Source organism: Urocampus carinirostris, chromosome 2 (genome assembly GCF_059441175.1).
Source record: "Urocampus carinirostris isolate Australia breed hairy pipefish chromosome 2, RoL_Ucar_1.0, whole genome shotgun sequence".
Taxonomy (NCBI): domain Eukaryota; kingdom Metazoa; phylum Chordata; class Actinopteri; order Syngnathiformes; family Syngnathidae; genus Urocampus; species Urocampus carinirostris.
Genome location: NC_142350.1, coordinates 69,396,992 through 69,418,957, shown reverse-complemented (window position 1 = coordinate 69,418,957; position 21,966 = coordinate 69,396,992). Strand labels below are relative to the sequence as shown.

Sequence of the window (21,966 nt, the reverse complement as noted above, 5' to 3'; positions counted from 1 at the left end):
CTTTGGAAAATATAAAACATTTCAATGAAATCTTGTCATCAAACAATGACTTTACAGAATGTTTTAAAAACATAAAAGCACATTCGGTAGGAGCTGTCCAAAATATTAACAATCTCGAAAGACACAAAAAGGGCGGGGACGGACGGTCAAAACAGGAAGGAAGCATCAGAAGAGACTCCCGGCCAATCTTCGGCCCCTGGCCTTGACACGGGGGTAAGTGGCGGCCCCGCCCTCGGAGGCGGCGTCCTGGCCCGCCTTCCTTCGAAGCAGGAAGTCCACGCTGCACGGCGTCATGGCGTAGAAGACGTTACCCGTGGCCGGGATCAGCAACTCTGTCGGAGGGAGCGCGCCGTTTAGCTCGGTGCCGCGCCGCCGGGTGGCGCTAAAGGGGAGCCGGCTCACCTTTCCCTTCCGGCAGAAGTTGGACCAGCTCGTAGGCCGAGGCCCTCCCCGGGTCCTGGTTGTGCTTTTCCAGCGCCGCGCTGATGGCCGCCGGCGTCTTGTCGTCGCTTGTCACCTGGGCGAAGGCACCCGATTCGACGCCGTACCCGGAGGAAGATTTTTAACAACGTGCCGATAACAAAAATCATTTTTGACATATTTCGCTATTTTAAAAGACATCGAAAACGTTCATCTCATCTCATTAGCTGCACCGCTTATCCTCATTCGGGTCGCGGGGGTGCTGGAGCCCATCCCAGCAATCATCGGGCAGGGGGCAGGGGAAACCTAAACCGGTTGCCAGCCAATCGCAGGGCACACTGGGACAGACAACTCACTCGCTCATTCACACCTAGGGACAATTTGGACCGGCCAATTCACCTGAAATGCATGTTTTTTTTGGAATGTGGGAGGAAACCGGAGTGCCCGGAGGAATCCCACGCAAGCACGGGGAGAACATACAAACTCCGCACAGGAAGTCTGGAGCTGGATTTGAACCCACGCAGGAGGTTCCCAAGACATGAACTGTGCCGCACATGCGCTAAGCACTGCCCATCGAAAACGTTACATTTCATTATTTCCAATTTTAAAAAACAAAACGAAAGCTCTTTTAATGTGTATTTAAATAAGTATGTCCTAAAACGGTTGCCATGGCGCCCAATTGGCCCCACCCGTGTGGCGCCAGCTGCGGCTCGTTGACAGATTGGCTTTCCGTCTATTTAACCTCAGTGCTCTCACTCTTCGTTTGTCAGTCCGTCAACGAACCTCTGCCCCGCAAGACGTGGGTTTTGACTTGGTCCTGTTTCCTGTTGAATATTGTTCCAGTTTATTATTTGTCCTGTTTAATATCGGTTTCCATTTTCGTTCCCTTCTAGTTTGTCCTGTTTAATTTCAATATCCTGTTTTGATATCGATACTGTCTGATATCCGCTCGGGAAATTGGTATCAATCTTGTCGGCCTCTGGCTTCCTATCCTTCCACGCCAGACTACTGCCTAACGTGCACGACTGCCCATTTCCCGTAAAATAAAAGGCTTGTGTGAGAAATGTCACGCATTTGGGTCCTGATCCTGTTACGGGTCATGACATGGTCTGATGATTTTTAATATATGTACAAATGCTGTTGTTAAGATAAAACTTTGACTAAGTGGCATGCCCCCAAAAAATCAAAGGAAACTTTAAATGTAAATTTATGTAAATAATAAATGTAAATTGATCAGAAAACCGTGAATGGAAGCCATTGAGTCATTTATTCGGCCATATTGACAAAACAGTCCATCATAAAGCTTTGACTGAAATGAAATGATCTGCATTTCCAAGTCAAGACTTCCCAAAGCGCTTTACAGTGTGCTTCACATTTCCCAATAGCGGCCGTGCAGCCATGTAAGGCGCTAACCTGCTTATTGGGGGCATTAGGGGTTCAGTGTATTACCCAAGGACACTTCCACATGTAACACGGAGGAGCCGGGATTCGAACTGCGATCTCTTGATCCCGAGACGAGCGCTCTACCTCCTGAGCTACTGCCGCCCTATGGTCTCATTTCTTCAACTTTCTGTCATGATTACCAATGTGAATCAGCTGTGCCCGCTCCTTTGGCACCAATTGCCCTGTCACTATTCAAACCCACTCCTGTCTGTCCCCTTTTGTTAGTCCGTCTGCAAACCTCAGTGAACACTAGGGCAAGCCTTTTTCGACCCTGACTCCCACCTGTTTTTTTACTCCTGTCTGTCCCCCGGCTTCGACCCGTTTTTGATCCTGACCACGTCTTCTCTCCCGTCCCGGCTTTGACCTCTTTTTGTCCCCGACCACGTCCACTCCCCTTTCCAGGCTTACGACGTTTCTGACCCTGACCATGTTTGTGCTCTCCTGTCCCGGCTATCGACCCGTTTTTCCGTCCGCCAGCGCTCGCTAGATCCACTCCCGTGCTCGGATCACAATCCGAGTACGAGAGTGACAGTTTACAAGGGTGCAGCACGGCAGCGCAGTGGTTAGCGCGTGTGCGGCACAGTTCTGAGGTCATGAGATCGAACCTCCTGTGCGGAGTTTGCATGTTCTCCCCGTGCTTGCGTGGGTTTCCTCCGGGCACGCCGGTTTCCTTCCACATTCCAAAAACATGCAGGTTAGGTTAAATGGCCAGTCCAAATTGTCCCTAGGTGTGAATGAGCGAGCGAGTTGTCTGTCCCTGTGTGTTCTGTGTGCAACCAGTTGAGGGTGTCCCCTGCCCACTGCCCGAAGATAGCTGGGATGGGCTCCAGCAACCCCGCGACCCTACTGAGGATACGTGGTGCAGATAATGGATGGATGGATAGCTTACAAGGACACGGATTCATCATCGATCTAGAATCTTGATTTTACTCTAAAAATGTACCCGAAAGATCCATACCTTTCCATTTAAAATGTATAAAAACAATTAGGGGATCATGACCCCCCGTGCCGCCTAGACTAGGGTCTCACAAAATTGTACGGGAAATGGCAGCGGGCGAGCAGGGTGTCAAATCTCTCACCAGGATGCTGCGGTACAAGTTTCCGTCGTGCAGGTCCATGCGGATCCTGACGATGCGCATGTCGGGCCCCTGGCGCTGCCGGGCCCCCGCGCCCGCCGCCCCGTTGCCGCAGGAAGCCGACCGGCGGTGAGATTTGGACGGCGTCTCCGGAAGCAGTTGGGGGGCCGCGCACCCGTCCGCGGCCGGCGGCGAAGACGACTCCACGTCCAGGCACGACACGGACGGGGATCTCATGTGCTGCGCGCAGGAAGAGAGAAAATGTTACGGCTGCAACAACTCATCGATGGCATCTATGGACAACGAATTCGATTTGTGATTCGTTGCTTCGTGTGAATTATGAGCCGCTAAGTACATAAAATCGATGCAAATAAGAGTGCACACCATTCGGTTGTGATGCTACAAGGTGTAGTACCAGTTAGGTCCGGCAGAGGGCGCCTAGACTGTTTTTATAGAACAGTTGTTTCATTTTTTAAAAATCTTTTTTCATTTAGCATTGCATCATAACAAACAAATAGGCATGAAACTTTTTAGTGTTGTGTTGTTGAAAATAAATATCATTTTTCGAAGGAAATGATGTTACTTAATTTGAATTCAACTCTATGGAATCATTAGTTTTGATGATAAACCCTGAAAAGAATCAATATCTGTAGGCGGTCCTGATGCTACAAAGTGTAGTACCAGCTTGGTCCAGCAGAGGGCGCCTAGACTGTTTTTATTGAACAGTTGTTTCATTTTTTAAAATCTTTTTTCATTTAGCATTGCATCATAACAAATAAATAGGCATGAAACTTTTTAGTGTTGTGTTGTTGAAAATATATAATTTTTCGAAGGAAATGATGTTACTTAATTTGAATTCAACTCTATGGAATAAACCCTGAAAAAAATCAATATCTGTGTGCAATTTCAAAATGTTGTTTTCTCAACAGTATAACTGTTTTGTGCACCCCAAAAATAGATTTATCAGAAAACGTATTTTTTTATTATGTACCTTTAAAGGAATCGGATCGTGTACAGAACAGAACAAGGAAGGAAGTTTATTAGGACCTCCGAAAGATTCAAAGCTACTCAAACACAGGCGAGACTGCTAGATCGTGTTGAAACACTAGGTCGAACAAAACTCACAAAACATGAAAGGAGACAAAGGATATGTAGGAACACGAGCTAGCATAACTGAGTAAAACATGAAAGAAGGAGGACGCAGGGAAACATTCTCACACAAGGACAAAACAATTACATAAGGTTTGACTGCCAACCGTCTCTACGTTAGATAACATACGATAGATTGAATGAAAACATGAAAGAAAGAAGATATGGACATAGTGTTTGGACACCAAGTAGCTCTACCTGAACAAAACATAAAAGAAAGACGCTACAGGATGTGTTGGAATACCAACTATCTCTAATTGGAAAAAAAAAAAAGAAAAACATAAAAGGAAGACGATGCAGGATATGTAGAGATACCAACGAATGCTAACTGAACAAAACATGAAAGGACGATGACAAGAAACATTCGGACACATGGACAAAACCAACGACTGACCTTTGTGAGCCGAGAAAGCAAGCTATTGACGGGCGAAGACCAGTCGGGGGCGCTGTCCGAGGCCAGGCTTCCGGCAGAACCGGAGCTGCTTCTGTCGGAAACAAACGAACGCGAAAAGTTTTGATATCGGGTGAGAGGGAAACATAGTCTAAAACTGGGGGTCTAACCGCCAATATAGTCTTTTGGCACTACAATTCCCACAATTCAATCCGGCCTTTTCAAATAGTGCTGAGCTGCAGCCCGAGTTGCCGACTTACTCGGGGCAGTGCGTGACGACGACCGTGGGCATGTGGTGCGGCGCCTCGGAAGGGGCTTCGATCTCGTTGGACAGTCTGTAACTGAGACACAAGGACGGATTCAATATTTCGGACTATTATTTTCACGTCCTTTTCCGGGAAGTAGCGTCAACCTCTGTTCCTCGCTGAGCGTGGGAACGCTGCGGTACCAGTGCAGGAAAGCTGCGTCGGGCACCAGGTTGCAGTTTTTACAAGAGGACTGCAGCAAGCGGATCTGCGCCAAGACCTCAAACTCCTGCCGGGGGATAAAGAAGATCCGTTCGAGGTGGAAAATCCGGGAGCGTTTTCGAGGAAGGGCACTGACCCGTCGGCGCTTGTCGAAGTTGACGTAGCCGCTGTCCAGGCGGTCCTTGACGGCGGTGTCCAGCATGGTCAAGTCGGTGAGGAACAGGCCCAGGTAAGGAACCGTGCCCTGGCAGGTGCCCCACTCGCCCGGGCGCTGTGATAAAAAGTCTCGTGCTAACAACGCCACGCGCCGAGCTTTCGGATCAGCGGTTTAGATGGTTACTCACCCCGGCGTTGTGTTTCCCGGCCAGGCGCTCGTCCATGTTGGCGTACTTGGAGGTGCCCTCCTGCACAAATATCATTATCAGTGCGCTCCGTACAGAGATCAAGAAGATCCCGACGTCTCCTCACCTCCTTGAGCAACTCTCGGCTGTGGGAGTAGTTGTCCTTGTCTGAGAAGATCTCGGAAAGTTCCTCGTACTTCCTTATGGCCTCCCTGAACACATATGCCATTTTCTATCAAAATATCTATCCATCTACTTTGGTCATATCCCTCAAGAGGGGTGACCGACAGCAAGACAAACACATACAATACCAAAGAAAATAAAAGGGGAAAAAATAGCAAAAAACACACACAAAGATTTTTGGACCATGGCCAACCCAAATGCCCAAACAAGTTAGGCACCTCGGCACCCAAGTCGGTCATGCTTTCGTCCCTCCAGATGAAACAGGACATGGGAAAGCAGCCATGTCACTCGGGTCAGGGTGACACAACACACTCTTCTGTTCAACAGCAGGGCCCGACAGCTTTCACTGGTTTACCCCTGCTGCATCATGCAGGTGCCCTGCCCATCCCTTAGAACGTGCCCAAACATCCCACTATCAAAATAAATATCTCATAAATTGTAAAATACAGAAAGGCCTGAAAATATTTGGAAAGTGACACAAGTTCTGTTATTTTAGCTGTTCACGAAACAAAAATATAAATAATACGGGCTTATCAAGGTCAGGTAGCAGGGACAGCAGCCTCACCAGGAAAGCCCAGACCTCCCTATCCCCAGCTCATCTGACGGGATCCCGAGGCCTTCCCAGGCCAGCCTGGAGACGTAGTTGTCCCCGGGACCTCCGGCCGGTGGGACATGCTTGGAACACCTCTTGAGGGAGCCATCCTTATGAGATGCTTGAGCCACCTCAGCTGGTCCCTCTCAATGCGCAGGAACAGCGGCTCTAAAATGAGTCCCTCCCGGATGACCGAGCTTCTCACCTTATCTCTAAGGTAGAGCACAGCCACACTGGGGAGGTAAAACATTTTAGTCGCTTGTATCGGGAATCTAGTTCCTTGACCATAGGTGAGGGTAGGAACGTAGATGGACCGGTGCATTTCGGCTCAGCTCCAAAGACTGACCGCAACAGGGTCCGCGTGACGGCAGACGCTGCACTAATCTGACTATCGAGCTTAATCTAGCTTGTGAACAAGACCCTAAGATACTTGAACTCCTTAATTGCGACAGGACTTCGTCCCCGACCCGGAGAGGGCATCTGACCCTTCCCCGCTGGGAACCACGGTCAACTGAAGATCAGCTGAAGATCAGGGCTTGAGTAAGGCAAGAGGACCGCGCAGAGACTTCCCTGACAATAGTGTTTATTGGTGTACCTGTCGGTGTCCTGCCAGGTCCTCCGGAGACGGTGTAGGGGGTTGCTCTGCAGCGCCGACACAATGGCGTACAGCGAAGAGAAGTTCTTCTGGATGCGGCAGGCCTGGGCACAGACCGGGTCAGGTGGGCACGATGCCCGACGCGAGAATACGCCCGGCCGCCGGTGCTCACCTGCGCCACCGCGATCCATTTCTCCAGCAGTCGCGCCGTCCGGCGCCCGCCGGCACCGGCCATCAGGCAGGAAGCGGTGACGGCGTTGGCCAGACGGTTAAACTGCCGGACGGTCGCCCGCACCGAACGGCAAGCGTCCTCGCGGCCTTTCTTGTCCCGCTGAGACCACAGCGAACCCAGACAGTGGTACGGAACCAGACGCAAAAAAAGGTCCTGGCGGACAAATGGACAATCAAACGGCAAGTATTTTGTGGCGTATTCGACCGCGTATTTTGTCCTTTGTGTTGCCGTTTTGAGGAACAACGAGAGGCTCATGAAATGGGGCATGGAGGAAATGGCTTCCGGTACATAGAGGCGCAATCCTGCCATCTGTAATGAAATGAAATGATCTGCATTTCTATAGCGCTTTTCAAGTCAATGACTTCCCAAAGCGCTTTACAATGTGCTCCACATTTCCCAATAGCGGCCTTGTATTGCAGCCATGTAAGACGCTAACCTGCTTATTGGGGGTATTAGGGGTTCAGTGTCTTACCCAAGGACACTTCCACATGTAACACGGACGAGCCGGGATTCGAACTGGGATCCCTTGATCCTAAGACGAGCGCTCTACCTCCTGAGCTACTGCCGCCCCTCATCCGTAGAAATGAATGTCAAGTCAAATCAAGTCATTTTTATTTGTATAGCCCTTATTCACAAAGAGTCTCAAATGTCGAGATACATAAACAGCTATGAATATATGCCATATAAAAACGTCAATAGATCATGTACTATTAAATGTATAATATATGATGACTGTAATGCACTACTCTCCGGTCTCCGAAGTCCAAAATCAAGAGCCCTCAGCTGGTACAAAATGCTGCAGCCAGGCTTTTAACTAAGACAAGAAAGTTTGATCACATGACCCCGATTTGAGCTAACCTGCATCGGCTCAAGGTTAGCTTAAGATGTGATTTGAAGGTTCTGTTGGTAGTATATAAAATCATGCATGGACTTGCTCCCTCATATCTTTCAGATTTACTTTCCCCCTATGTTCCGGTCAGGAGCCTTCACTGGTCTACTTGTGATCCCAAGAGCCAAGAAGAAATCCGCAGGTTGGAGAGCGTATTCCATTCGGGCCCGGTCCTGTGGAATGCTCTTCCCCCTCTTCTATTCTATAGCATACGAATAACCTATATTTTATGTTGACAATATCTGTGTATTATTTGCCCTCATGTAGGTTTTAGATCAGGGGATGGTGTCATCATAATCTGTGGTTCACAATCTGTGGTCTGTGCAGCCCTTTGAGACTCTTTGTGATTAAGGGCCAAACAAATAAACAGGACTTGACTTGACTAAAGAAATGCAAACGAAATGCAGACCGTCAGTAATTATTTTGCGTAATTGTCATGTATTTTCTCGTGTATTACTTTGTGTGTTGTTTTCTTTGTTTATTTTGACAAGTATTTTGTCATTTATCTATTTTGGTATTTATTTTGTCATGTATTTTGTTGTGTATTCTGGTGTGTATCACTTTGTGTATTTTGTTCTGTATGTTGTTATGTTTTGTCATGTATTTTTGGCACTACAAACATTTTTCAAATAAGGGGGCAGGTCCAAGTGGCTGAACTTTTCACCCAAGGAAATGAACGTTCAGTGTGCTCGTTGATCAACCAATAGGTGAAAAGCCCAGCCAGTTTGACCTGCCCCTTTATTTGAATAACATTTAATCGTGACAAAATACGTAAAACAATAAAGAAATAAATGACAAGATGAATAAATAAAGGAATAAATTGCATGTATGCCCCCAGATTTGTTGATATGTATTTTTATGATATCTCATCTCATCTCTAGCTTATCCTTATTAGGGTCGCAGAGGGGCTGGAGCCCATCCCAGTCATCTCCAGGCATTGGGCAGGGGACACCCTGAACTGGTTGCCAGCCAATTGCAGGGCACACGGGGACAGACAACTCACTCGCTCAGTCACACCTAGGGACAATTTGGACCGGCCAATTCACCTGAAATGCATGTCTTTGGATTGTGGGAGGAAACCGGAGTGCCCGGAGGAAACCCACGCAAGCACGGGGAGAACATACAAACTCCGCACAGTAAGGTCGGTAGCTGGATTTGAACCCACGCAGAAGGTTCCCACGACCTCAGAACTGTGCCGCGCACCCGCTAACCACTGCGCCGCCATATCTATTTGCAGCTATTTATCTATTTCTCCTATCGGTTCTAAAAGACGGCAGGATCAGTCCTCCACACCTCTCGGGGGCGCCACTCACCGTCTCGATAAGAGTCAGCTGCTCGGCAACGACAATGGAGGGGAATCCCAGGACGGCGGCCGGCTCGAAGTGGCCCGATGGCGGAGAGGGCGGGCTCTCCCCCGCGGTCTGACGAGCGCGCTCGGGCAGCAGGGCTTTTTCGCTGAGCTCCTCGGCCAATCGCAGGACGCGAGATCGCAGCTCGGCGCCCGACGGCGAATCCTGGGGGATGAGCGGAGCCAGGCGAAGGAGGCGCGACGGCTCTTTCAGGTTGGCGAAGTCTTCGGGGTATTCGGAAAGCCACGTCCCGAAAACTGAGCGAACGGTTCTGAAGGGGGCGGGGCAAAAAACATTGCCAGACATGAAACTGGTGTGCGGAACAGCAGACTCGCAAATCCAGATTCTGAACTGAATAACGAGAAATGCAAAGTGGGAAGTAATTCGGTCGTCCCGCAAGATATAAATTAACGCGTGGCCGCAATTATTCAAAACGCCATGCCTGCCATTAGGGGTTCAGTGTCTTGCCCAAGGAAATTTCGACATATAACACGGAGGAGCCGGGAATCGAACTTGCGATCTCTTGATCCCAAGACGAGCGCTCTACCTCCTGAGCTAATGCCGCCCAAGGCTTTTCCCTGCAAGTGCGACTTATCGTCCGGAAAACACAGTAACTCCCGAGAAGACGTAACGGCGAGCCGACCTGTTAAAAGATTTCCCGCGATGGGCGTCGCCAACGTCGGCGGGCGGGCGCTCCAACCTGCCCGGGTGAGAAAGAGGTGTCGCTCGGGCGGGTGGGTTTCCACGGCAACGGTGGGCTTACCTGTGGAGGAGAAGGTCTAAAACCCTCTGCGTGGTGGTGAAGGAGCGATAGGTGGCCAGGAAGACGGCCAGGAAGGACGAGTCGCCCGTGTGGAAGGAGCGCAGAAGGTGCAGCGCCAGCTTCTCCTCCGTGCCCGCCTTCACGCATTTGCAGCGGCGGGGCTGTAACCACGCCAGAGGGAAACTCAACTCTCACACGTTCTCGGACCAAGAAATCCTCTCACATATTCAAGAGAAACCCGACGAACCCTCATCCCTCACTCAGTGTTTCCCGTACCGTATAAAAACAACGGCGGGCCACCAGGATCTCATTGGTCCCCGCCAGGGTCTCAAACTTGTATAATTAAAAGATAGATATATTTTCTGTAGTTTTATTATTTTGGTCTGCTAATATGAGCGTTTAGAGACAAATGTTTTTTTTTGTTCAGGTTATAAATATTTTATTTAGGATTTTTTGGGAGGTTCTGTGTTGTTCCAGTTAACATGAATGCATGAAAACTTGATTTCGAACATTATAAAATAAAAACAAGACAAAAACAAGAACTCAACACCAAAATTAAGTTATAACATGTTCGAAAAGGGGTAGTAAGAAGCAAAGGCTTATTTTCCCTACCCTTTCATCTTTCTTACTAATTACATTTAACAGATAGCTCCTCTTTTGTGTCCAAAACCTACATGACGACAAGGAAATACTCAAAAACCTCAAGTCAAGTCAAATCATGTTTATTTGTTTGGCCCTTAATCACAAAGAGTCTCAAAGGGCTGCACAGATTATTGCAAACCATGGACTATTATTACACCATCCCCTGATCTAAAACCTACATGAGGGCAAGGAAAAACTGAAAAACATCAAGTCAAGTCATGTTTATCTGTGACGCCCTTAATCATAAGGAGGGCTGCCCAGATCACAGACTATTGCAAACCACAGACTACTATGACACCATCCCCTGATCTAAAACCTACACGAGGGCAAGGAAAAACTCAAAAACCTCAACATGAAGAAAATGAAGAAACCTTTCTAGGAATACAAAATTTGACCTTAAATACTTCAGTAAGGTAAGAATAGCTTTTGAACATAAAAGCAAGGTAAAGGTATGCATATTTTGTCTATGCATTATAGTAAATTTTCAGCTATTGGTGCAGGAAATGCTTTTTATCCTGAACATCAAAAAGCAGCAAAAACCCAATTAGTCATTTAAGTAGTTTTTTGGGCACGTTTTTCCTAAAAGCAATGCAATCTTAACGATTACAAATGTTTACAATATATAGAGAGTGCTGTAAACGTACAAATCCTGGTGCAGGTGTACCGTATTCATTCGTGTACGATTGCACTTTTACATTTTTTTACCTATAAAAGACCTTAACGTCTGGTTGTGCATTTCTCATGAGGTTTTACGTTAGTATAGTATTGTATTTGTACATTAACTGATCAGTTGAAATAGACACTGACCGCAATCCCATAACATTGGATGCAACAGAAATCGAACCTGGGATGCGGTGGTGAGAGTGCAAAAATCTACTAGACTATCTGTGATAGAGATGATATATGAAAAGGCATTTTGCTCTAATTTTAGTCAGGGTAAACCAATGTTAGAGAATAGAGAAACCAGAGAGTCCCCCAGAAAGATATGAATAAACGCAAAAAAAGCTCGAAGAGGGAAACCTCTTTGGTGTATCTGATTGTCAAGCGCTTTTTGACAGACATTAAATACCTCTCTTTTGTTATTAAATACCATCCCTCTTTTAAGCTTCTCTGCCTTCAGTTCCTGCTTCCCCCACATGGGTCTACCATCCTCCAAAAACATAAAATGTAGGTTTCTACTACCGTGGATAGGTAGGGCTGCAACAAACGATTATTTTTTTCGATTAAACGATGACAGACATTTCGAATGTCCTCTTCCTTATTCAAATAGTTTTAGACAAAAGGAAAAAATAGTGCACAAAACAACAAAAGATTCTATAATATAAAACAATCAAGTGTTTGTCAACTCACTTGACAATAAACAAAAATACAAACAAATATATGCTACAAATATGGAAGATACTCTTCCTAGCACCTTATCCAAAGATCAGAATATATTTGGAATTATACAAAACAAAAAAGAAAGAGCAATACCTTTCATTTTGTGTGTAGCTAAATTTGTATCCACCAAAATATAGATGAAAAATATAAACCCACTTTTCAAAATGTCAAGAAATTTGTTTGTTTTTGGTTAAATCTTTGAATATGATAAACATTTTCAATATGAAACTGATATTGAATATGCTTAAAGAATATGTCCTTATTATTGTTTTGTCAGGACCAGAACGGAAACAGAACCCACTCGCGTAACGTTTACCACAAGTTTTATTGAAGGAACGAGGAAGGGGTGCGCCCACGATCCGGTGTTCGCTCTCGTACTCGGCTTGTGATCCGAACACGGAAGAGGATCTTCCGTAGCGAGCGATGGCGGTGTCAGGGGCGAAAAACTGGTCGGTAGCCGGAACTGGGAGAGCAAGAGGTGGTCGGAAACGAGTCGTACGCCAGAACGAGAGAGCAGACGTGGTCGGGATCAAAAACGTGTCGTAAGTCGGGACAGCAGACATGGTCGCAATCAAAACGGCTCGTAGCCGGGGACAAACGGGAGCAAAACGGGACAGGTGGAAGTCAGGATCGAAAAAGGCTTGCCTTGTATAATGGAGATTCGCAGACAGACTGACATTAGCAGATTGACAGGACTGAGTTCAAATAGTGACAGTGAGCCAATCAGAACCCGCGGCAGGTGGCGCCAAATGACATATTTTTATTTTACTTTAGTCAAGTCATGTTTATTTATATAGCCCTTAATCACTTTATTCATTTTGTTTACTTATTTTCAGATTTGTACTTCTGCAGCACTTTCTGTTCCCTTGAAAGTTTTTAATTTGTGAATCATTCAAACACTACAATGCTAAACTTGTTTGGAATGATGTAATATTTAATTTAAAAAAAGCTTTTTGCAAATTGTAAGATAACTATTTTTTTTTTTCATAAAAACGGTCTTGGTGCCATCTACTGGACTAAAGTGGTACTACAACTCTAAGCGTCACAGCGGAATTGTGTACACTCTTATTGCGATTGATTTACCTTACATAGAGACTCGTGTATCGCCTGATACAACAAATTGAAGATCTAATTAGTGGCCAACGTTTTTAATGTAATGAGTTGTTGCAGCCCTAATCATGGGACCTTTTAGGACACAACCAGTGCGAAAATCCAGGATAATGGATATTTAAAGGGAAAACAAGGTTACCTGGGGAGAGCCAGGCACTTGTTTGAGTGCCACCGTGTAGACGAGTCCGTCCTCTTCCTCCTCCTCCACGGTGGTCTAAAAATCAGAAAATCTGATGTTAATTCGTTGGCTGAAGATGTCGTCCATCATCCCAGAAGGACGGACGTGTCCTCACCAGATCCAGAGGACAGTACCACGTGGTCTTTACGGGCGAAGACTCCACCTGGGGGTCACAATCGGGTGGTCAAGAACTGAATGTGAAGCTCATCATCCTTCCTGTCAGGATCTTGCATGCAATTTTGCCCCTAGAGGGCACCAACTTGGGGGGAGTGGCCAGAGAACACCCACATGCACCTAATCAGTCCCCACACCCCTTGATTTTTTCCCTTTTTGTCTTATTTTCGGCTTCAAATAAATTTTTCATTTTCATTTCGACAATACGATGGACACCTTCCTTAAATGGAACAAAAATTATTGGATAGGTTACGGCTTTCTAAGTAGTAAAGTGCAGCAATCTCACTTTGTTATTTTTAAATTATGATTAATATTCTTCTTTATGTTTTTTTTTAAATATTATACTTTATATTTTTTAACTATTATCATTTTTAGTATTTGCTTTTTGCGCAACACACTATTTCTATTACATATATTGTATATATACATATATTTTTTTTAATATACTGTATCTCTCATATTATATTTTATTTTTTGTTCATTTATAATCTATGTTATATGTTGTTATGCTAAAAAGTCCTTTTATATATTTTTGTATATTATTTGTATTTATTGTTTATTATTATTTCTGTTTTTTGCACTAAAAAGTCTTTTTATTTATTAATAATATTTCTTGCTAGAATTTATTTTTTTGACTTACTTTTTAAGTATCATTATATATTTGCCCTACTAGATAACTTTTTAAAATCATTTTGTACAAAGCTGTATTTATATGTATAAAAATTGTTATTTTAATCATTTAGTAATTCCTTTTCTATTGTTATTTTTTGGGGGGGATGATGACTTTTGCAAGGTACTTTCAACACAGGACCAAAAGGTGATGTTTCATATAGGAAGTTAGCAATAACTCTAAACTAGTATATCTATGTTAGTTTGAAAGTAAGACCCAGATCAAGACGAGCAGAGCGAAACCCTGTGGTCGCCTAGGCAACGCTCGCCAAACAAAGCGGCGCCATGCCAACAAGTTCGCCAAGGTCACTAAAACGGGAAGCGGTGAGCCCCTATCGCCTTTCGCCTGCCGGCCACAAAGACCAATGAGAAACCAGGGCACCTGCAGCAAGCCCCGCCCCCACCTTCACCTAATCCCGCCCCTTGCCGGGCACACCTGTTGCTTAAACAAACACGCAACACCTGTCACTGGCTACCAGTATAACTTTCAACTGACGCCGATACCGTGTACAGAAAGCACATTGGCATTTTTCAGACACTTGAAAAGACAGGATGCTATTTGTGGATTACGGTTTGGCTTCTAATACCATCTTTCCGGAGATACTGTTCAAATACTGGATACCCTAGGCCAGGCATGTCAAAAGTTCAGCCCGGGAACTAGTTACGACCCGTGATTGACTGGAACTTCGTCATGAAATTAATAATAAGGAGAAATTTGACTTGTTTGCCTGACTGCCCATTTTGCACATCTGGTTCGCTGCTCCTCTTGCACTCTTTGCACTACTGTATAATACTATACATAGCTATAATTATTTGGTATATTATTAGTACTTCAATACTCCAACTCAATACATTTTATTTATATCTGTACATTCAAGGAAACTGTGCGGGTCAGATGTATCGGCATTTCGTTCTGTATACACGCGTACAAGAATGACAATAAAGTAGATCTGAATCTGAATCTGAAATTGGTGTATTTTTTTCACCGAATTTCGAAACAACTGCCCCTGTTGCCAAGAGACTGTGGCTCTTTTCAAAGAATAGAATATCAAAAGGCAATGCCAGATGAAACATGCTAACAACAAAAAGCTAACCAGAAATGACCACTGTGAAAAGGTGAAACAACTGGAAGCTGTTTTAACAACACAACGGCGCTTTTTTTTTGTAAGTACACATAATTGATATATATCATATATTGTTGTTTGTTTTTTTTTTACATTTTTATCCTTTGCATATTTTTACCTCTATCATTTGCAATGTTCCCTCTAAGCTGCGTGTGTGCGCAATTGCGCACAACCCAGAGTTTTTCCGCGCACAAGAAAATCGAGCCAGCTCACAAAATTCAGGGCTCAAAATTGCTAATTAAAAGGCAAATTAAGTCAAAGTTACAGTGCATGAAGGTAAAAATACACGGGTTCCCCTGACGCTGTTTTCTACATGCAGTATTTTGAAGTCAATGTCGAAGTAGAACGAAGTTGAGTAAAGTCAGCAGGGTTTTTCGAGAACCGGCTTCTTCGGCTCGGCTTACTAAAGAGAACCGGCTCTTTCGGGTCCCAAACGGCTTTTCAGGTTGTTTTTGCTTCTTTCATCCCTACACCACCAAATATGATGTAAAATTGTGCACAAAATGACTTAAAGGAAGGGGGGGTGGCGCGTTGGGCGGGGGGAATAGAACGAAAAAAAAAAAAAAAAAAAAAAATGTTGTGAAAAGCTGAAAAAAAGTAACAAAAGGAAGAGAAAAAGAGAGATAGATAGATAGATAGATAGATAGATACTTTATTCATCCCCGAAGGGAAATTCACTTTTCCAGCAGCATCCCTGAGCTGAGAACAATCGAAAAATAACTGAGAACAATGGAAAATAACACGGGAGCTGCTGGAGTGGCTGCCATTCGTGACGGCGCCGGAGAAACGATTCAATTTGAATCATGTACAAACAAACAAACAATTGAATCATGTACAAGAAACGATTCAATCTGAATCATGTACAAACAAACAAACAAGCAGGAAAAATTCAGAAAAAAAGCCAGAAGAAAAGTAAGAAGCAAATAAAGAGAAAGAAGGAAATAGAGAACAAAAAGAAAAAAGTAACAGCTCGGAAAAAATAAACACAATGAGATTTTTTTAAAGGAATTTAAAAAAAAAAAAAAAAAATAACAGGGAAAAAGAAAAAAAAGTTTGTGTTGCATTCAAATAATTTCCAATGATACCAAGTCAATCTTGTTGCCAACATTGTACTTCCACTGAAAAAATGTCATGAAATACAGTTGTGTATCGCGCAACCGACTCAATAAGCCCCCCAAGTTCTACGATACCAACAGTATCACGATAACACTGTATGTAACATCCGACATGCCGACATTTCTCGTGTAAATACCATTTAAATTATAACTATAGCCTTATCCCCCTTGTTTTATAATCTTATCTTCTCTGTTCCTTTATCTTCTTGGCTCATACCTCACTGTGAATGTGTAAAACTGGAGTGTCATGCCCAATTTCGTTGTCCCAATATGTTAACCCATTTTGTAACAATGACAATAAAGGTATATTCTATTCTATTCTATTCTATTCTAAAATGTTAGTATTATGCGACAAAAGATACCAGGAAAAAAAAGAAATGGAAATCTTGTGAAAGAAATGTAAAAACAAGTGACGTTTTGTAGGCCGTACAAGCTTTGCAATAATACATGAGTCGATTCATTCAAAAGAGAAAAATAATTTTGCATTGCCGGAAACTCCGCAAAATGTCAAGTTTTGGACATGTTTGATAATGACTCAGTTGCCACACTTGGGATTGCCGTCGCTCACTGTTATTTCAAGCGTTGCTCACCGACTTTGTGTGAACGCTCTGACCCGTAAGGAAAATGACAGGGAACAAAAAGAGAAGCCCTCCAGTTTCATTAGACTTATATAACGACAATAAAGGCCAGAAAGCAACAGTGACAAAGAAGCTCGCCCGCAGGGGTGGGCGTGTCTCTCGTTTTGGCCACGCCCACACAGCCAAAACAAAATGACAAAAGAAATACAAGGAGATGTACACTCAATAGACAAACACACAGTGCCTGCGGCGTGCAGGATTTTCACAATAAAAACCTTCTCTTGTTTCCTTCTCCAATGCAAAACTATGACTCATAATTTGAAAGAAATATATATATGTGTAATATATATATAGCGCCCCCCCGGATGTGTCTAAATACTATACTATTAAATAGAAAAACTCTATTGATTCAAATAATATCAGAAACACATATCATAAGCATTATTTTAGGTTTAAAAACCTGGTACACAAATTAAAGAAATAGTCAAGTTTGGGCATCATTTTGATGCTACGGAAGCCTGAATGAAAATTCTGCCGAGCGAGCTTGTCCCAATTTTTAGCAGCCAACAAGCACATACCGCAACACAGAGTCCTGCGATCCAGGCATTTTCCACCTTTTCAGCTGTTTCCTTCTCAAGCCACTCATGTTAGCAACCTAGCTGCAGGCAATGGCTGGCCCCTAGCTGCTACATGTGAAAAAAGCTTGCAATATTTTACAAATGAATAATTAACAGGCACATTACTAAATACTCATTTAAGCCCTCAACGTTCCTGTAAAATTGGGTCAAATTCGATGATAATTCGAAAGGCTAAACATTGCGTTTTAAATATTTTTCTCAAGGTATGTCAAGGCGTTTCAAATGTTGCTATTTGGAGACGACCAGTTTATATCCACTTATTTTACTCTGGGCGATTATTAGACATTGTGAAAGAGTTGTAAATGTTTGACCTCTCTTTCAAAAAGTAAATGAATAATTGTGAGGTCTTGCATGTTATAACGGTGAGTAATGATGAATGACGATTGGCTTTGAGCAAGTTTACTTTGAATACACACCGTAAATATGTTTTTTTTTTTTTACTTTATATCCACGTATTTTACTTTGGGCGATTTTTAGACATTGTGAAAGAGTTGTAAATGTTTGACCTCTCTTTCAAATAGTAAATGAATAATTGTGAGGTCTTGCATGTTATAACGGTGAGTAATGATGAATGACGATTGGCTTTGAGCAAGTTTACTTTGAATACACACCGTAAATCTGTTTATTTTTACTTTAGGAATTTCATCGGCTAACCCATGTGTGAATCAACATATGAATTGGCTAAAGGTTTTTGAAGCTGAAGTTTTCATGTCTTTTTGTTTTTTCAATAAAGGCCATAATAGGTTGTCACAGGCTCAGGATTGTTAGAAAAAGCTTGCAATTGGCCAATTGTGGTGTCAATCAAAAGGTCAGAGGCTAACAGCCATATTGGAAATCATGTGACACGTTTATTTTTGAAGGGGGAATTATGTAGCGAACCGAACGGATTACTAAAAAGATCTTCAAACTGTGCAGAAATGCTTTTAGACTGATTTTTGTTAGCGTTATCGTGTTTTTTGGAGTCAATATTTTAAACGGTTGGATTCAATAAAATCATGTAGATAACCTTATCTGTAGATAACCTTATCTGTATAGAACGGTTTCATGAGTGGAGTTTCCCAGCACTTTCAGGTGAGTAACGCCGCCTTTATAGTTTTCGGCTATCTTGTTTCAGACTCATGGTGATGTTTCCGTGATGAGTCTGTTTTAGAATGGTCCTCAAGTGCTAAAGGAAGAAGTAAAAATCCATAAAGATATAAAATGCAAATAACACAGAGGTTTCCAACACATTTTTCAGGGCCAAATTCAAGGCCAATTTTTCAATGTTTTCAGGAATTGCAAAGGAAAAAATCCACCACCGATAAAAAGAATGTTTTGTTGTTGTTGTTGACCAAAAAATTGCTATCTTGCTGCTGGCACATAATTTGTGCTATTTTGAGCTGTTCCTATCGATGATCAATGATGTTTCGTGTCAACGGGCTGCTATAAACCGACATGGATTCTGCCATTCAGCCTTAACAATCCACGCGCAGCTTCAATACGTCACATTCGTTTACAAACACAGAAAAGGCTCTTTAGGTGTTGGCTACTAGTCGTGAATGTATAAAAAATAGAAAGATAAGACAAATTGTGACTCATTTGAATGATATCAATTGCTCTGAAGCAGAGACTATTTAATTTTTCAATCGACAGTTGATATTTTTGGTCTGTTTGACTTTTTTGAATTTATATTCCTGCGTGTTTTTCAGAGGATGTGTGTCTTAATTGGTAAAATAAATATGTAATTTATCATTTTTAGAGCACTGAAGAGTTCATATTTTGAATTATAATTTATTGTTTTGCATTTTCAGGGATTTCGTGCAGTTCTTCTACTTGAAATCTGTTCAGTGTGTAAAAAGCTAAATATGTTTTGGATTTTACAAAAAACATTTTTGTAGATCTGTGAATACTTAATCATATAGTGAATGAAGTTGTATTGTTATTGATCATATACCATTAAAAAGACAAAAAAATCTGAGGAGCCGAGTCAAAAGAGCCGGTTTTCTGAATAGAGCTGTCCTCTTGGGTGCAACCGGTAGGGAGTGGTGGCACTTCACATGACAATGCCATTTTTTTAAAAATCGGCTTTGTTTATTAGGAGGTCTACGGAGTCAGACTGCCAAGAAACACGGCAATGGCAAGATTTTCGAGAATTTTTGAAGCGCCTCACCCAAAATGCAAGCATTTTCCCGACCATGAAAACAAACAATAACATCCCAGCATTTTCAACGATTTCAAGCACCCGTACGTACCCTGAAGTCATCTGTTGCATTTTGAGTTAAGACGAAGGAGGCCAGACAAATAGAGGAAGCGCCCCGGCTTTGCCACTACACTCCTTTTCCTTTTTTGCGACCCCCCCGAACGGCTGTCCAGTCCTCCCCCGTTTCCTTCCTGTTCCTCAAAATAGACCAAAGTTGAAAGATACGACCGGCCGATCGGAAACGTTCGGCGAATTTCACATTCAAATAAAATGAGCGAGTCCTGAAAAAGAAGATCACATCTCGGGGATGGGCGAAATGTTTTTGTAGTATTATTGTAGCATTTATGTGGTATTTAATGATATTTCCGTAATAGTTTTTTTTTGCAGTATTTCTGTTGTAGTATTTTGTATTTTTGCTGTATCTCTGTAGTGATGTATTTTTGAAATATTAAGGCAGTAATATTTTTATACCATCATTCGAGTATTATTTCGAAAGTATTTTCGCAGCGCAGCGTTTAGCACATCTGCCCAGCAGGCGAAAAGTCCCCAGTTCGAGACCGGGTGGGAATATATGTTGGCCCTGGAGAGGGATGGGCCCCACCAGGCTGTACTTGCCCAAGACAAACCACAGGAAATGGTGTCCTGTGTGCATTGATCTTGACAAACGATTTTAAGATATTGAGTAAATTGTCGATATATTTGTTTTTGAGACAAATCTTTCCCCGTATAGGTTTTGTGTTAAAACGATAATAACTAAGATAATATGTATCTTCCATTTTCAGGTGCAGGAAGTTCTTACTTCTACAATTTACCACTGGAAAACACTACCTTTATTTTTTTCACGGCCCATGATTAATAGCCATTATTGATATGTAATCCTTGCAGTAAGACACATTTCGTAGTGCCCTGTTTAGGTGTAGCAACCTGTAGGCCACGGGTGTCAAACAGGCGGCCCGCGGGCCGGATCAGGCCCGCTAAGGGATTGAAAATCTTGCCCGCGAGAAAACACTCGGAGAAGCGCAAGAGAAAAACAAGCTGCAGGTTGTCAACTTGATGTTGCCAAAGCCAGGTGCCTCGAGCAAAGACACTGTACTTGTATTTATTTCTTGCTCTCTCTCTTTCTCTCTCTCTCTCTCTCTCTCTCTCTCTCTCTATTATTTTTTTATTCTTTTATTCTTTAATTTTTTATTTTTTTTAATTCTTTTATTCTATTTTATTCTTTTATTTTATTCTTTTATTTTATTCTATTTTATTTTCTTTTATTCCATTTTATTTTATTTCATTTTATTTCATTATTTTATTTTATCATTTTATTTTATATTATTATTTTATTCTTTTTTTTATTCTTTTCTTTTCTTTTCTTTTCTTTTTTTCTTTTATTTTTCTTTTATTTCTTTTTTTGGGGCGGCAGTAGCTCAGGAGGTAGAGCGATCGTTTTAGGATTAAGGGATCCCAGTTCGAATCCCGGCTTGTCCGTGTTACATGTCGAAGTGTCCTTGGGTAAGACATTGAACCCCCAATTACCCCCAATAAGCAGGTTAGCGCCTTACATGGCTGCACAGATCACGGCCGCTATTGGGAAATGTGGAGCACATTGTAAAGCGCTTTGGGAAGTCATTGACTTGAAAAAGCGCTATAGAAATGCAGATCATCATTTTTTTTCTTCTTTTTTATTTTATTCTATTTTATTCTATTTTATCTTATTCTTTTTTCTTTCTCTTACTAGTCCGGCCCCCGACAGAATGTTTGTTCTATCGTTTGGCCCCCGAGTTAAAATGAGTTTGACACCCCTGATGTAGGGGGTGATGGCGCTTCCAGGACAATGTCACACAAACTAAAGTCAGCTGCCGTTAATCACGAGGGAAGAAGAAATGCCACCAGAAAGCAGCGTCTGAGTCATTTGTTGAGAAACATGGCAACAATTTCAATAATTTTCAAGAACTTCACCCAAGATTCAAGCACTTTTCAATCCTTAAAAACACAACCATTTTCAAGGATTTCAAGCACAAACTCTTCAAATTATCGGTGTAAGAAAAACGGACCTGCGGCACAAATGGGTGGTCCGGCGTGTGGTCCGAGGGTCCGGGGAAGAGCGGGCGGTAAGCCAGGAGGGGTACGGCGCTGGACTCGGAGCCCGGTAGCTGGTGGGCGCCCCCTCTGGTGTGACGGGGAAGCATGCCGATGGGCCGGGCTAAATTCATGAAAACAAGAAACGTCGGTCACGAGCAAACATGCTTCGGAAGTGAATGCTACACAGATCATGCTTTCTTCTCCATTATCTCAAATGTA

The 21,966-nt window shown here is 43.2% G+C and overlaps 1 protein-coding gene across 1 annotated transcript in view; it reads right to left on the bottom strand.

Annotated features, from left to right (window-relative positions):
- Positions 1-7: 7 nt before the first annotated feature.
- The window catches only part of rgl2 (ral guanine nucleotide dissociation stimulator-like 2), a 30,068-nt gene continuing 8,109 nt past the window's right edge, over positions 8-21,966 (bottom strand). Inside the window, exons 3-19 of the mRNA XM_088327652.1 lie at positions 21,720-21,868; positions 13,316-13,363; positions 13,162-13,236; positions 9,891-10,051; positions 9,771-9,827; positions 9,092-9,398; positions 6,830-7,042; positions 6,658-6,761; positions 5,415-5,499; positions 5,291-5,350; positions 5,083-5,217; positions 4,892-5,013; positions 4,740-4,820; positions 4,483-4,573; positions 2,943-3,179; positions 403-517; positions 8-332 (exon numbers count right to left, since the gene is read on the bottom strand). Of these exons, the coding sequence (XP_088183778.1) occupies positions 166-332; positions 403-517; positions 2,943-3,179; positions 4,483-4,573; positions 4,740-4,820; positions 4,892-5,013; positions 5,083-5,217; positions 5,291-5,350; positions 5,415-5,499; positions 6,658-6,761; positions 6,830-7,042; positions 9,092-9,398; positions 9,771-9,827; positions 9,891-10,051; positions 13,162-13,236; positions 13,316-13,363; positions 21,720-21,854 (2,193 nt within the window). The 5' untranslated portion in view covers positions 21,855-21,868 and the 3' untranslated portion in view covers positions 8-165. The remainder of the gene's footprint in view (positions 333-402; positions 518-2,942; positions 3,180-4,482; positions 4,574-4,739; positions 4,821-4,891; positions 5,014-5,082; positions 5,218-5,290; positions 5,351-5,414; positions 5,500-6,657; positions 6,762-6,829; positions 7,043-9,091; positions 9,399-9,770; positions 9,828-9,890; positions 10,052-13,161; positions 13,237-13,315; positions 13,364-21,719; positions 21,869-21,966) is intronic.